Source organism: Neolamprologus brichardi, chromosome 23 (genome assembly GCF_056152115.1).
Source record: "Neolamprologus brichardi isolate AB-2024 chromosome 23, ASM5615211v1, whole genome shotgun sequence".
In the NCBI taxonomy this organism is placed as follows: Eukaryota; Metazoa; Chordata; class Actinopteri; order Cichliformes; family Cichlidae; genus Neolamprologus; species Neolamprologus brichardi.
The window spans coordinates 3,138,575-3,154,215 of record NC_142125.1 but is presented as its reverse complement, the minus strand read 5'-3'; the positions used below and the strand labels follow the sequence as shown (position 1 = coordinate 3,154,215).

The window sequence follows — 15,641 nt, the reverse complement described above, 5'->3', positions numbered from 1 at the left end:
TAAGAAATTGTAGGCTGTTTTCCTTAAAGTCATATCAGCCTTTGCGCTTGTTATAGACAAGTGTCTAAGTCAGAAAAACAGCCTAATGACAGACTCTATAGTCTCTGCGCCCCCCGTCGTAGAATCTCCCTCCAAAGTGACCCAATGCTTCAGTGGAGTTTCACCATATTATTCAAAAAGAAGTTATTAGAGAGAAAGGGGAGTTTAGGATGAACAGACAACAAGTGTCACAAAGCAGTAGGGTTGTTATTAGCACCATCCAGTTATGTGGGCTAAATAACGACCTTGTAGAGTAGCCAAGATTATTATTAACTTTCAAATACGCGTCCATCCCGGTGCACACGGAGAGTCACTGACTTAAGAAAGCCCTCCCAACACGACTCACCGACTTTGGAGCGTCGCACTGTCTCGGTCTGCCCGCTCGGTCTGCGCCCCAGGGTGCCACAGCGTGCAGCAGCGCGCTCAGGAAGACCCAGCTGATTCCAGGCAGAACGACCATCCCGTCGATGTTATTGGACACTTGTAGGAGTCAGCTCAAAGCGGACTTTTCTCTCTTTTCTCCCCGCTCTGTCTTCTCTGTTATTGCCCGGTTTCCCGTCTCCTTTGAAGAACAAAAAAAAAAAAAAAAGTTACCGGTGGCCTCTGGGCTCACACGTGCAGGTCGGCGAGAGGACCATTCCGCCTCTTCGCCATTCCCGACGCACTCCACTTGTGAATGTATCTGTTTCTGTTCTAAACTTTTCTTGGCTCCTTCCAGCCCGGTGCAGTCCTGAAGCAGGAGCTATAAACTCTTTGGAGAGTTTGCGCTCCACGAACTTGGAGCGTCTTGACTGGGAAAGAGGGAGGTGGGACGGTCTGAGTGAGTACCCCACCCCACCCAAAATACACACAGCCCAGGTTCTTTTAAGAGGAGGGCGCACAGGTTCATAGAGAGATGACAGGTTTCCGCGAGTGAAGCAGCTCTAGCCACGCAGACCCCCAAAACAGTGCAGATTGGAATTAAACTTCTCATTAGCTGCTTATTAAGTTAATTTAGTTTTCATTTCGATGTTCCTGATATTTTTTTAATAAACCGAACTCAGCAACTCGTTTTTTAAATTGATCCCAAAGATCTTAAATGAAATCTTTGCTATAGTGGTTTATATACCACAGCCATGCGCTATGATTGGGTATATGTACCTCATTATTATGAGGGGGGCTGTCACCACTAACCAAGAGCCCAGAGGGCTCACAGTACCAGCAGTCCAGAGGTTTGTTTGGTTTGGTTTTCGTCAGAGTCGTTTCAAAGATGTAAATGAACACTATTTCAAATGCTGTCATGTGCTTCCTCACCAGTAGGATCCCATTCATCTCTGTCCTTCTCTGTTTGACATGCCTGCAGCAATAGGCTGCATTCGAACTGTATGGATAATCCTGGACCGTATATGCATGATTAATGGATGCAAATAAACAGGTCTAAGAAAAGACAACTGTGAGAAGTCTTTTATTTATCTTCATTCCACCACTCTTCTCAAGATGTATTAGTCACGATGAGGAGCAGGCATTCTGAAATCAGCGCATGTGTTGAGAGATAGTGGCCCCTCTGTGTAGGCAGCGATGTCAACGCTCCACTACTCTACTGTGACCTCAGTTATTGTCCGAGTGGCAGACAGCGTGACAGAGTCAAGTAGTGGAAATTTATCACGGGGACCCCTCAAACAAGTGGCACCGAGCCCCTCCCGGCAGGCTGGGCAGACGGACCTCAGACAAGCAGCTCTTTGTCCTCTTTCATGTTCTCCCCTCCTCTCCACTCCTCTTCTCACCACTCCATGTTCACTTCTGTTACTGGGCAGCTCGGTCCGTCTGCACCCTTATTGTATTTTCCATTCAGATCGGCTGTTTGCGTTGAGTGCCTTTGATCAAGTTGTCTTTTAACCAAGTTTCACGTTGTAAAACTGTGACACTTCTGCTCTTTGACTCTTGACTCTTGACTACTTTCGCTGGGAGTCATTTATCAAGATTTGAGAGTCTGACAGGTAGAAAAGTTTGCATGTTTTTGCTTTATGGATTTGCACAATGGTCCACTTGAACGCCACCTCGTATTTTCACCTACTTGAAACAGAAGGAACAACTCAAGAAAACCATAAACAAATCTAATCTCTGCATCCTCACTACTCGGTTTCTCCCTTTTGTGGCTCTCGCTCTGAGACAGGTGTGGGACTTCAGTTAACGGTTTGATCGAGTCTAATGTGGCCACCTGTAGACCCAGGTACATGCTTTAACCACGCCTCGTAGAAGGCTTCTTTGAAGGAGCTTTCCACATTCTTGGCCGGTTAGAAGAGGGCTTATGAGCGGCTGGCTGCAGGATATTCCTGGACTGGGGCCAGCACTTACAGCACGCTGCACGTATATAGCTGAGGACGAAAGAAGACTTTAAAGTTAATGTTCTGTTAGCAGATCGCGGCAACGTCCACTTATAGAGCGCACATCTGGGGAGGTGTTGGAGAGAGAAGGAGGCAGGAAAGGGAGAGAAAGAGAGTCGACTCGGCTGCAAAAGTATTTTTGACATGTTAAACAAGTCTGCAGCTGAATCCTGCCAATAGGCCTGTCCACACTTTTACTGGCTTTGCATATTTTTCTTTAATATGTCAATTACATCCAGAAGAAAGCATACAGATAGAGAAAGAGTAAGAGATGAGATTGAAGGCGCCCTGTTAATGTCTGTAGCCCTTCAGTTCAAAAGATCTGCTGTCTGATATTGTGCAGAAGTCCTGCCACAAAACCCCAATTTTAACTCTGCACCTTTGCCTCAGAGTCATTACTTGTCTTTTGTTATGTAATGCAAGAAGTATTATTTCCTTCATAAACACCACCGGTGCTCTACACCACATGAAAAGAGAACATCCATTTATATCCACTGAACTGTGCAGAGATGTGTAACTGTAACTGAGGCTGGAAATGCATGCAAACTATTTTGTTTATTATGTACACAGGGACCCCTAGTGGTGGGAAGAAGAATTAAGCATGTGCACATTGTGGATAAAAGTAAGAAGAAGAAGGTGGGATGGGTACCCTGAGGGCATAAAAATTGCGCTTCAAAGAAACTGAGTATGATAAATCTGAAGGAGTGGCTTATCGCTTCAGGCTTCCATACCTCAGAGTCTGACTGTCAAGCTCGAAGGCCCCACTGGACACTCCCTCTCTCTGTCTCTTTCTGGTGTCTCAGCTGGACTAAACACGCATTCCCTTCACTACCTCCACCCATTTCTTGCTCGGGGTCTAATATCCTCTGTCCTCCTTTGAAGAAGTCGAGTAATAATATTGACAGAGTCTCTGGTGAAAGGTTATTGTGGTTCCCTTTTCCGGATGTCCTGGGAAAAACGGGGGGTAAAATGTAAAGGTTAGGAGGCGGTAGAGAAGAAGGACAATTTTATGTGGTGAAATATATCAAAGAATCCAAGGAGTGGGCCCAAAATGTATCTGTTTATCCTAGATGAGTTAAGCAGAGATAGAAAGGAGGAAAGGAGTTCAACAAGTCTAACGTGTGACGGCTATTTTTGGTCCGCTGCCATTGGTGGGTCATGCAGACACTGATTTGTTTGGTGACAGCACATTTGGGTTAAATCGTTTTTCCTAGTAGGTGCAGTGATGTCTCTGGTTGCAGGTCAACACGTGCAGTTGACGGCCACACGTCTATCTTCATCCAGAATGAGCAAAAGCAGAAGGGGAAAGATGAGAGGAAGAGATACAATGACAGAGGTCACGGCAAGGGTTGTTTTTTCAGGAGTATTGTCTCATATCGATTTTTTTTTTAAAACATCTGTCATTATTTTGGGGGGGAAGTAAAGAAGAAGAGACACAAGTCTGAGTCGGAGAGAAATAATTCAGTTTAGTTAAATGAGATCAAGATTTGCATTTAGGATGTATTAATATTTCAAAATATACCTTTTAGGTTCTTTTGTCGTGCTGTATAATAGTTACAATTAAGTCATGGAAAGAAAATTCACACTTTCACGGTTTCTTGAGATGCTGAATGAATGAAAGCACACAGCCACCCTGTTTCCAGTTATTTGTGTTAAGTGGTTGCTGGCTCTCGCTTCACATTCACTGCGCAGACATGTGAGTTACAGTCGTCTCCTCATCAAGCTCTCAACGAGCAGGCAGATTAGTATATTTCCAAAAACGTTGAACTGCTTCTTCAAAGGAAAAAGCCCGACTGAAAGAGCGGGAAAACAAAGCAAATGTACAATAATTCCAATTTCTACTTGGGGTCGCTGAATTGTTTGATTGTCTGAAAATGATTTGAATCATCATATGGGTGATTTTGGGACCGGCGGACGCTCGCCGCCATCATCATCAAGACGCCTAATAAGGGAGTATTTTTTGGATGAATGGAGTTGATGCTTTTGGTCCATTTGCACAAACTAGAGCTGTTTTGACAGCGTGTGGCGACCGCACACCTTACTAATACGCTTCATGTTGAAATTTCCCTTAATATGCGTGCCAGCTGTTGATCACTTTCCATTTAATGATGAAGGAGACTCATCTTATTAGTAACAATGTACTTCTAAGGTCGTTGTGGAAATGGTTTCTATGCTGAGATTTTGGTAAAGCAGCAGTTTTGATCATAATTTGTATTTTTTGTGTATATGTGCACACATACTGACGCTTTCACAGACAGCCATATCTTGTGTTTGTTTTCTAGAGCCTATAATTCTCTTACATCAAAGGCTTGGCTGGCAAAGTCACCCCATGATGCACTGCACTCTCTCCCACTGATCACTGGCATTGTTAGTAATTGTATTACCCATATCTGGAGCACCCCCTGCTATCTTCCCTCTTCTCCCCCATTTACCCCTGAAAGCCAAAGCTGGAGAGTTGGAGGAGTGAAAAGGCTCCTCCTGCTGTTAAGAAGATCTGTCTTTTGGCTATTTGAATGGTAAAAAAACATAAAGTATGGACAAATAATGATGTTTCCCCTCTTGTCATTTAAGCATACATACTGGTTCTGCTCCAAATCTCAGAGCTGGACAATGGATGCCATTAATATCACAATATTATGGTAATACAATATATATTTTGCCAGTGTTAATCTCTATTATACTGTTGATGTTCATTGTCGGCGTCCTGTTTGGGGTTTATTCAAGCAGGGTTCAAAGAAGGCCACCAACGCCATATAAGGAATTTTTCATTGACTGGGGAGCACAAACAGCATGTGTTATGATATCATTAAATCAAAGCCTCTGGTCTGCACTGGTGTGCAGGGATTAGATGAGCTCTTCTCTAAGTCGACAGAAATCTGGGTTTGAACTTGACCTTCTTTTGAAGACGGTCGTCTGCACTAATAAGGTCTTTTGAAGATTATCATATTGTCCGAAGATGCTTTATTGCCGCACGTATAGTAAATTTGTGGCATGAAAGGTTAAAAAATTAATTATGCTTTAAGATGAATAGAGAACAGGAAGCGTCGGTTCAACCGCTGTCTGCTCGTGTTGTTTTTCCACACACAGCTTTCCCTAGTTTCTGTGATTTTACACTGACTACAGAAAGCAAAGGCTGGCCTTATGCCTGAGTCAGCCTTTGGCAGGGAGTTTAGTTTGGTGGCAATGAAACTCTGTGTGTTTATCCTGCATTTATCCAAGGTTTATTTGGTCTCTTGCACATCTCTCTCTGCGGTCGCACTGTACGCCAGCTGCTGTGTTTGAGGGGGTAGTCTTAGTCATAGACTGTCTTGAGCTTTGTTTACCCACATCTGTGAAGCTAGGTGTCTAAAATACTACATAGCGTGTACCTGGGTGCTTTGGACAGACGTGTGGTTTGAACATGTGTTTGAAAGTATAAAAACAATTCAGCAGTTTGGGTTCCTTTGGGTCGGAGGCAAAGAAACAGGCTCGGAACGATAACATCTCGACTCGAGAACTGTGCGATTCCAGAAAAATTACTTTGATCCCTGTGACTGATAAAACTGGACTTGAGCTATGAGTTCAGAACCAGTGCAAGGTTGGGGGTAGGGAGGGGCTGAATGATGCGAAAGCGGTAACGCAATATGACATTTCATGCTTTCTTTCTATCATCCGTTCATTTTTGGCATCTTTTTCCCCGCCCCGACATATCCTTTGGTTTCCAGCTCTGTATATTTTCAAAATCAGTGCGCGCTTCTGTAACACTTGGCTCATCAAATTCAACCCCCCGAACTCGAGTTCACGTATCGGTGCAGATATACATACACATTCATCTAAATGTGAGACGCTGAAAGAAGGAAAGGCGCACCGGTGCACAAGGTGGAAGAAGAAAGGAAAAAGAAACGCAAGAAGAAAAGGTGTTGATGGAAAGCAATTGATGTCAAGAGTCGCAGGAATGCTACAGAGGGAGATGATTAGGTCTGACTGATGCCTCTGTATTGATACAACACAGACATAATTTATTGCCTTAAAGGCCATATTTCAAATGCCTAAAATTAATGGTTTGTGGAAAGAGAGCAGTGGAGGATGAGAAGTAGGAGGGCATTTTCAAGATCTGTCTCCATAATAACAACCTGGCTCAGACAAACACACAGACTCAGACATGCATAGACACCGATACAGGTACGCACACACAGATGCACACACACACAACCCCAGACTTCTTTCTGGGCAATGTTCCTACTGCTACTCTTCACTCACACATAGAGCTGTTCTTGTGGTTGACGGGGAGCGGTGGAGCTGTCAACAGGCCCAGAGCCTGTTGAGAAGCAGACTGCGCTACTAAGCTACACACACACACACACAGCCGCCGATATAAACACAGATCCATACATGCACATGCTTTTGAAATATGTCAAACAGCACGGCTTCTATGACAAAACACACACAAACACACGCACTAGGTCAGAGGGAACATATTAAGCAGTGCTGAACACACACAAAGAACAGAAACACATGAAACAGCATGACCCTTATGACTAAATACACAAACGCACAGGCACGCAGGCACAGGCAAATACACAAATAGTTCTCTCAGGAAAAATCCAGAGAGGTAATTTTCTGCTTCTTCAGCTGATCCCGAACATGTGTCACGGTTTATACTGTAATCTACAGTACGAGACTGAAAAAGGAAAACACACCAGCTTCGCCCCTGCTTTCATGTCTAGATTTATTTATGGTCTTGCCTGGAGCTCTGTTTGGGCTTCCAGGGGATGTGAGTCTGTTATGCTGTGATGTGTATAATAATATCATTAACCACTTACCTTGGTAGAAATGACAGTGGGCCTATAATTATTAAGCATTGTCTTAGATTTGGACTCTAAGCAAGCTTCATATTTTTTTGTAATATCACCGTATTGAGCAAAGACTATTTTTTACTTCCTTAGTAGCGGTCGGAGCCAAGAATATACCTTAAATGCAACACATCAATAACGTTGCGATGACAGCTTCCAGTCTCCACCTGGTCTCACAGAAGATGAATTATACTCTGAATCTGACGGAGCTCCAATGCTCAGGTCCCGGGGGGGGCAAACTTTGAGCCTTAATGCCCCAACAGGGAAGTCAATAATACAGTAAGTGAAATACAAACTGTATCAGTCGACGTGTAAGCGTTTGCCAGCACTTCCTCTGTAAGTGAACACAATTCAGCGGATCTGTTGTTGCAGTATTTCATTCTACAGTAGTATTTCGTTTAAACTTTATAAATAATCTCTAGACAAGTGCAGATATGTATGGAGAAAAATGCGATATTCTGCTTTTTTAAGCCGGCGTTGATCTCATATGTTAAATGTATCAGCTAACATTGTTGTGATTGGCCAGTGAGCCCAGACCTGGTACAATCAGGCCCATGTTTGGTTGGTATGGTGACAGTATTATCATCATCGACAGCTCAGCATATTAGCTAGTAACATTTACAAACAATTTATAACATAAAGTATCACAAGTTGATGGTGAAGATGATGTTTTGTAATGGTCATAAGATCATTCAAATTAAATTTGCTATGAAAAGTTAGGAGTAATTGTAATATGTGTAATATGCGAGGCCTTTGTCTCTGCGACAGGTCCATTTTTGACCTGCACATGCCCCCAGAAAACCTCACCAGTTTAACAAAGTAAGTATTATTCATCCTCAGGGCACCGTGAATGTTGGTCCAAATGTACACAGTAATTCGATTGAGCTGTTCAGTCTAGTCTGCTGCTATCTCTGGAGCAATAAAACATTCAATGTATAAGCATTTTCACACTCATTACCTTTGATATTTAACTTGATCCCTTTCTAGTAAAATTTGCTTTCATCTATAATATTTATACACTGTACATATACAGTACAGTGCAGACATAAGCTGTGTGATTCATGACAAAGGGAGACTGCCGTGATGACCCAGTGACTATGACGATGCCTGACAACAGCAGCCTGGTCTGACTGCAGAGAGTTAAAAAACGTGCGTAACACTCTGGGGAGCTCTGAGCTGTGCAGTCGAAGCGAGACAGTCGGTTGATTTATGAGCCAGAGTTGAGCCTAGCATAGTCTGCTGGGCTGAAGCACATCACCATGATTGAAAGTCACATCTAAATCAATGTGCCGCCCTCTCAGTCACCACACTGCACATGCCCAGAGATGACTGAGTTCTGTTTTGATATCGGAGGCTCTTAAAATGAGGTTGACAGGGTAACATTTACAAAGTAATTCGAGCACACAGGAAACAGTGGTCCTCTGGTCTGGTGAAGAGGCTTTTGGATTCTGTTGCTCATAAGTCTCCCTTTCTTTTCCTTCTTTTTTATATTTGCTGCTATTCTGTCTCGCTCCCTTATACTGTCATATCCCTCCAGTCACATGTTGGTAGTCATATTGAATTTGTTGCTCTGAACTCTTGCAGCCAAATCAAATGATGCGCAAAAATTGAGGTAATCTAGCTTCCTGTATTTATCTTTATTGCCTCTCGCATGACCTTCTAAAGACAGAAGTCTTGTCTGACCAGTAAACAGACAACAAGATCAAAAGTATGAGGTCACTGAGAAATCTTTGTTTTTGGATATTTCACGCATTTACTTAAAAAGTAACTTAAAATTGATAACAGATGGTTTAATAAATTAGGTGGTGCACTGGTTAGCACATTCATCTTACAGCAGGTTCAAATCTGCTGGTTGGGGTCGTTCATGTTCTCAATGTGCAAGTCCATTTTCATGTTAGGTTAACTGATAATTGATCGCTCTGTGTTGGCCCCGCAATCGATTGCATCCTGTCCAGGGTGAAACCGGTCTCTCACCCACCGGAGGGACACGAAGGGACTCCATCCTCCTATTACACTAAATTGGATTAGCCAATCATTCCCATGTTTCAGTTGCAAGCTAATGTAATTTTATCATGTTAAAAGGCTGGTTAATCTATAGAGGACCTCCCATTCAATTGTGTCTTGCTGAAAATTGCTGTGCTAATAAAATAATAATTACATTTACCTAGTTGAGTCATCGATGGCGTCAAACATTTGGCTCAAAATGGTCAAAAATCAAAAGAACTGTAAATGACGCAGATTATTTATCTTATTGATATTTTTCAAACAGTTAAATCCCTGAACGAATTATACCTTATAATATAGATTAGACTCTTATTTTGAAATTCGGAACGGGCAACTTCCGGGAAGGAAGATCGTACTGCTACTGCTTGCCATAGAAACGGTTAATGAGAAAGTTACCGTTTTCCATCCATCTTTAAATTAGCATCTAGCTGGAAGGCGAACAGGTATGTTTGTTTGTTGTACTTGTTGTTTACATTTCGGACAATTTGTAAATGTATTATTTGATTGTTAATAAGTTTATGAGTGATCTAGCAGACTGATGCTAGCACCTCCTGTGCCTTTTCTTCCGTTATGCTAATTAATTAGCATTAGCTAATTAATTAGCATAACGGAAACATGAATCAATCTATCAAGTGAATGTTTATTTTGTTTTATGTCATGATTACAGCTCTTACGATGTGTCTTTGGTAATTTGTGAATAAATGGGTTGGAATACCCCACCATGGTCCATCCGTAATGATCATTGAGTGCATCGTCTGAATAAAGTCTGGCTGGAATGCTACAAGAACTTCTTGGTCAAAAATAGAGCTATTACATGGATGAAGTTGGTTCAAAAAAAAGATGGAAAATGAATTTTGAATATTCCCATAGACTCCTGTATCACCTTCACAGAGCAGCCAAACTGGCTCTGACATGAAACAGAAAATAGAAACAGAAGTGGGAGGTCTCTGAAAGTGAAGGCGAGCATAGCGTCATGAATTATTACCTGCTAAATGTCCCATTCACATTTCAGACCATTTTCAAAAATAAAGTAGAAAATAAAACCATTATTATATTAATGCTTATACTGGTTTTGCCACTAGAACAAATAACTGCATCTTTGAAATCGTGTTTGACATGGTTTGTGGTTTGGTTTAACTTCATGCTGTAACGCCACATTGCAACCGCATGATCACACAAATGATCTTGCTACTCGCCCCCGTTTCCTGAGTAAGATTGTGGAACACTGTGTTTGAATGATCAGACAGCAGTGTGTATGTAGCAGCATTCAGTGATAATATCGCAGAAGATAAATGAGGCATGGCTCGTTGCCATCCATTCCTCTTTGCAGCGAGAACAGGAAGAGAACAATAACAGAACGATGCAGGTTTAAGTCGTTCATTAACACTGCCAGCGACCAAAATGAGCCTGGTGTTGTTTGTGGTTCGAACTGATGTTGTCGCCACAGTAAATTAACCACTTTTTTGACAAGACATGAACCTGATGCAAGATGAGTCGTTGCTGGGTAAACAGTGCAGTCATAACTGTAACGATAACAGGAGGATAATTAAAGAAAAGTATGCCAAGTTGGTCTACTGCTGCTTCTGCTGTGCACATTTTGTTACAGCTAAACTATGAATGCTAATTACAAATTCTGACTCGAATAATTGTTGTTTTTCCTAGATTTCTCTCGGAGATGCTCAGTTTCACATCGTAGCGCAGAGAACCTTCACTTTTGTCCTTGCGCTTGCCTTTCACATCCTCTATGTGTTACAACTTGTAACATCAAACATTGCACATAAAAGCCTTTCTGCGGCACTGGAAAGAGAAATGTGTTTCTCATTTCATGCTATTATCATATCACTGGACATGTCCACATGCAACTTTGTTCTGAAAACCGTGGATTCGGAGAGTAAATGAGCCACAGAGTCAGTAATTTGAGCTCTAATCCCACCGTAAGCCCTGATGGAGACTCGACTGTTTAGTGGAAATATTTACAAAGCCAGACATCATTCGGGGAAGGAAAGTGAACAAGATGTTGATAAAAATGACTGAATAATCCGTGTGTTCCTGTTTGTCTTGGCTTTGTTGGTTGCTATGTGATTATGAAGTATGCAAAAGAAAAAAAAAGGCTGAGAGGGGGAGAGAGAGTACGTATCTGATAAAGGAAAGAAGAAACTTTTTTTCAATAAAAAGGAAACATTAGTGCATCTTCTCATATACTGTGATGTCAAACATAACATTTTCCGCCTAACGAAACAACTTACTTTCAAACAAAAACAGAAAAAACACAAAAACCAACACTTACACCTGATGAAGTGTGTTTTTCTTTTCAAAAAGAATTTGAATCACTTGTGCATTTCTTTAGTTTCAGTGATTTCAGCATTTTGTTTAAACAATAAACACGTTTAAAAAGAATTGATCTTTGAAAATTAAATATTACATTTCCCGACCAGTTAATACCCTTTTAAATCTTTTAATTTTTAAACTTTTAAATCTCTTATTAGATTTTATTAAATGTATTATTTTTTTTATTAATTTTACTGCCGTTTTTGTCTTCTTAGCATATCTTGTATTTATCTAACTCTCCTGGTCTGTTAGTGCCTCTATCCTGTCTGTGCTTGTGCCCGATTTGTACCCTGTTATTGACTTATGTTGACTCTCCATATTACTGTGAAGCACTTTGGTGTGCCTTCGGGTTTTTAAATGTGCTATATAAATAAAATTGTATTGTATTGTATTTTTAAAACGTGCAGAATACCCTCAGAGAGAAGAAATCTTTATTGGTGAAAGCAATGCAGCAGTTTAGAATGACTGTGCACTAAATCATTTTTATGCTAAGGAGTAACCCCAGCTCCATCAACACATAGCTGTTGGTTAAGCCTGGGTTCAGATGAGGGCTTACGATCGCGTCTTAATGGGTTTAGTGGGAACAAGGTGTCACAGAAAGCATTGGGGGATTAGCAGTTACAAAAATGTCTCCACCAGCCCAAAGTTTTTGAGTGAGCTGCTAATTTATCCTTCACCTGGGCAAACCGAAATCCTCTCAGTACAAATTAAATTAACATGCAGTCAAACTTACCAAAGCTGAGGTGCTGTAAAATAGACACCTGCTAATGATTTTGTGGTAAACTCCTATTGGTGTTTCCAGGGTTAAAATGGTATTTGCTCCCACAAAGTTTCAGATTGATTTTCAAAGCGGGCTAGTGTGAAGTTTGACTAGAAGCTGGCCTTTTGGGCTCTTACTACAGCGGCTGTGATTTATCAACAAGCCAACCCTGATCTTCCACTGGTGGGGCTTCCCAGCCCTAAACAAACGTTTCCAAGTTTGTCTAAACCCAGGAGACCATTCAACTCTTAGGCAACAGGGCTGCATTGCGGTTAACCATCACTCTTTAAAACAAATCTTATAATGATCCATGCTGTGGCTGCTACAAAGGCGGCGCATTTGGATAAGAGCCACATAAGCACTGTTATGCTCAATGTCTGACCTCTGGTTCAAGCCTTACCCTTGCAACAGAACCAAAGCTCCGGCCCTAACTATCAAGCACCTTTCATACAAACAACAGACGGCACCTGTGGAGCTCCAACAGAGACTGAGATGTGTTACCTAATTTTTACCTTTGGACCATATTTGGAAAAACAGTGACATGTGAGACTAAACTAAATCACTGCAGGTTTATCACCATTCAAAGCATTCAAAGGCTTTAATTTTCTCAAAGCGATCCATCGATTGCAAGAGAGGTTTCCCTGAAAATATCGCAGAGTGTAAAGTTCTGGCACACTGTGCAGTAAATCCACACATGGACACAATGAGCAAGCATAATGAAACCATCTATCTTCTTGATACTAAAGTCTAGCATACAGAAGGAACTGGCTGTCTTATAAATCGTTTTCATAACCCCGGCCAGTTTAATGCATGGAGTTATTAGGATCCAGATAAAATGCACCATGCTGTCTTTCTCATTCTCTTTCTCCAAGCTCTTCCTTGTTGAGCAAGGAGGTCCAGCTGAGACACTTGGCAGAAGATGTGAGGGAGATGAGACAAAGATGTGTAGCAAAGCAACAGGAGAAGAAGTTGAAGTTGTCTTGGGAACCACCCATTAAGTCCACCTCTGGAGCTGGCTCCATTTAATCCATAAAACTGGAGACGTAAAGTTATCTTGGTTAAAGATCTACAAGCACACAGGGAGGGCAGTGATGTTCGCACAGATACGCTTTGTGTCACCATAAAAAAGAAGGCTGTGCAGAGAGAGACTGAGAGACAGACACCAAACTAATAAAAGCCATTTATATATTTATGCATGTGCATGTGTTTTGCATCTGCGCGTGATGTTGTTGACCAAACCCAAAGAGTCCGCACATGTTTGAACTGATTTGGGAGCGTGCATAAGTTGTTTTTTATTTTTGAAATTATTCCTAATATGTGGCTAAACCAAAGCCTTTTCCACTCATGTGTTGTTTTTGTGCATGTCTGTGTATGTGATTATGTAAACCAAATCCAAGATGGCACGGACAGAAAATCCCCAAATAGTATTTACAAGTTTGTGAGGTTTGTGTGTGTGCATTTATACGTCTGCTGGTGTGTGAGGGAGTGTGAGATAGTGAGGGGAACTCAGTGTTCAGCCAAGGACAACAAGAAGTTCCCTTTGGACAGAGGAGGCAGTCATGAATCAGGTGCGATACCTGTGACCCTGTGTGAGCAGAAGGCCAAAACAAACACACCCAAACTAGAGCCGCACTCCGGCTAAACTTCTCTCTGTGTGGAAGTAATTACCAAGGTGTTGAAGTTGTCACTTTTCCTCTGCTGTCGAAAATGGATTCATGTAAATCTCTTACACAGAAACTCTTTCATTTCATAGGGTAACAGGCGCTAATGTTTTTTGAGACGTGCATTATCCTCAGTATACGTAGATGGTTGATGACACGTCTTCAGAGATGGGCAGTAACACGTTACTTGTTACTTGTAACGCGTTACTGTAATCTGATTACTTTTTTCAAGTAACAAGTAAAGTAAGGGATTACTATTGCAAAAACGGTAATTAGATTACCGTTACTTTCCCGTAGGAACGCTGCGTTACTGCGTTACTAAAACCGTGATTTTTTTGCGAGAATGTCTCATGACAGTGACGTAAGCGAGTGCGACGTTCATGACAACAGATCAACAATGGATCATATATCGAGTGCGGGAGAGAGTATGAGCGTGCAGTGTTTAAAGCGTGGAAGTACTGACCTTACTTTGAGTTTGATTCCATAAAAAGTGACAAAAACATTAGTGTCCGTTGTGCGTGGGAAGAAAACGCACAACGGACCAAGTAGCAACGACGTAATGGGAAACTCACAGAGAAACTCGCGGATTCTTCCACTGACCGCTGCGCACCTGCACCAGGGTAAACCTCCGCCTACCCCACTCCTGCTTTACAGGTGAAAATAGAGCAACAGGACCGCTAGTCTTTGACTTTATTTATTTTCTGCTGTGTTTTACTTGCATCTATTTGAAAGACTGAGTGTAAACACACAAAAAAATATTTTATTTTATGTGCTGGAATGTTTATCACGCTTTATCACCTATTCAGGTTGTAAATCGTGTTTTTAAAAAGTAACTAAGTAACTAATTACTTTTGAAAATAAGTAATCAGTAAAGTAACGGGATTACTTTTTTGGAGAAGTAATCAGTAATTAGTTACTGATTACTTTTTTCAAGTAACTTGACCAACACTGCACGTCTTTATATCAGAATAACAGGAGGCTTTCCTGTTCTATAATGTATAAATGAGCATTTCTTACATGATAAGAAAGAGACATGAAGATCTCGTTTACTGAAAGAATATATTTTGGAATGGCCAGCAATAGAGAGAAGTTTTGAAAAGTTGTGGCCTGACTGAATTTTGCCATCTCGCCTGTGTATATCTCAAATTGTATATGTTCTAGAATGCTAGCAGTGTAAAACTGATGCTAATTATCTATTATCCCAACAAAGATGTAACAGATTCATTCAGTTTAAGTTTTGTTACTTTAAATTAGATGTCATTTGCTTTGCTTTAAATCTTCATGTGTTATCTTCATTAACTAGATACCTAACACATCCAATCACTTGTTTACATTTATTAGAAATATGCTGTGCATTGACAGTACCAGTAATGATGTTGCAGTAACCTGAGCCGTCTGCGTTTTACTGCACTGACTGAAGCTGTAATTTCACCATGTCAGGACAAAGCTGCAACGGAGGTGTCTCAAGATTGTGTTTTTCACGGATGTGTCTGGAGGCAAATGTCTTGATTAATGTGCCGGTCTGAGCCAAAGTCCTGTTTGACAGTTATGAGTTCAAAGTTTCTCGGTTTACTAGGTATGGCAGGACAAGCCAAGTGTGACCTGCAGTGGGGCTGTATGGACCTGGACAAGACTCCCCTCCATCCCCATCAGG

The 15,641-nt window shown here is 41.5% G+C and overlaps 1 protein-coding gene across 1 annotated transcript in view; it reads right to left on the bottom strand.

Annotated features, from left to right (window-relative positions):
• The window catches only part of trabd2b (TraB domain containing 2B), an 82,230-nt gene extending 81,387 nt beyond the window's left edge, over positions 1 to 843 (bottom strand). The window contains exon 1 of the mRNA XM_087836605.1: positions 386 to 843. Within this exon, the coding sequence (XP_087692731.1) occupies positions 386 to 499 (114 nt within the window). The 5' untranslated portion in view covers positions 500 to 843. The remainder of the gene's footprint in view (positions 1 to 385) is intronic.
• Positions 844 to 15,641: the final 14,798 nt, after the last annotated feature.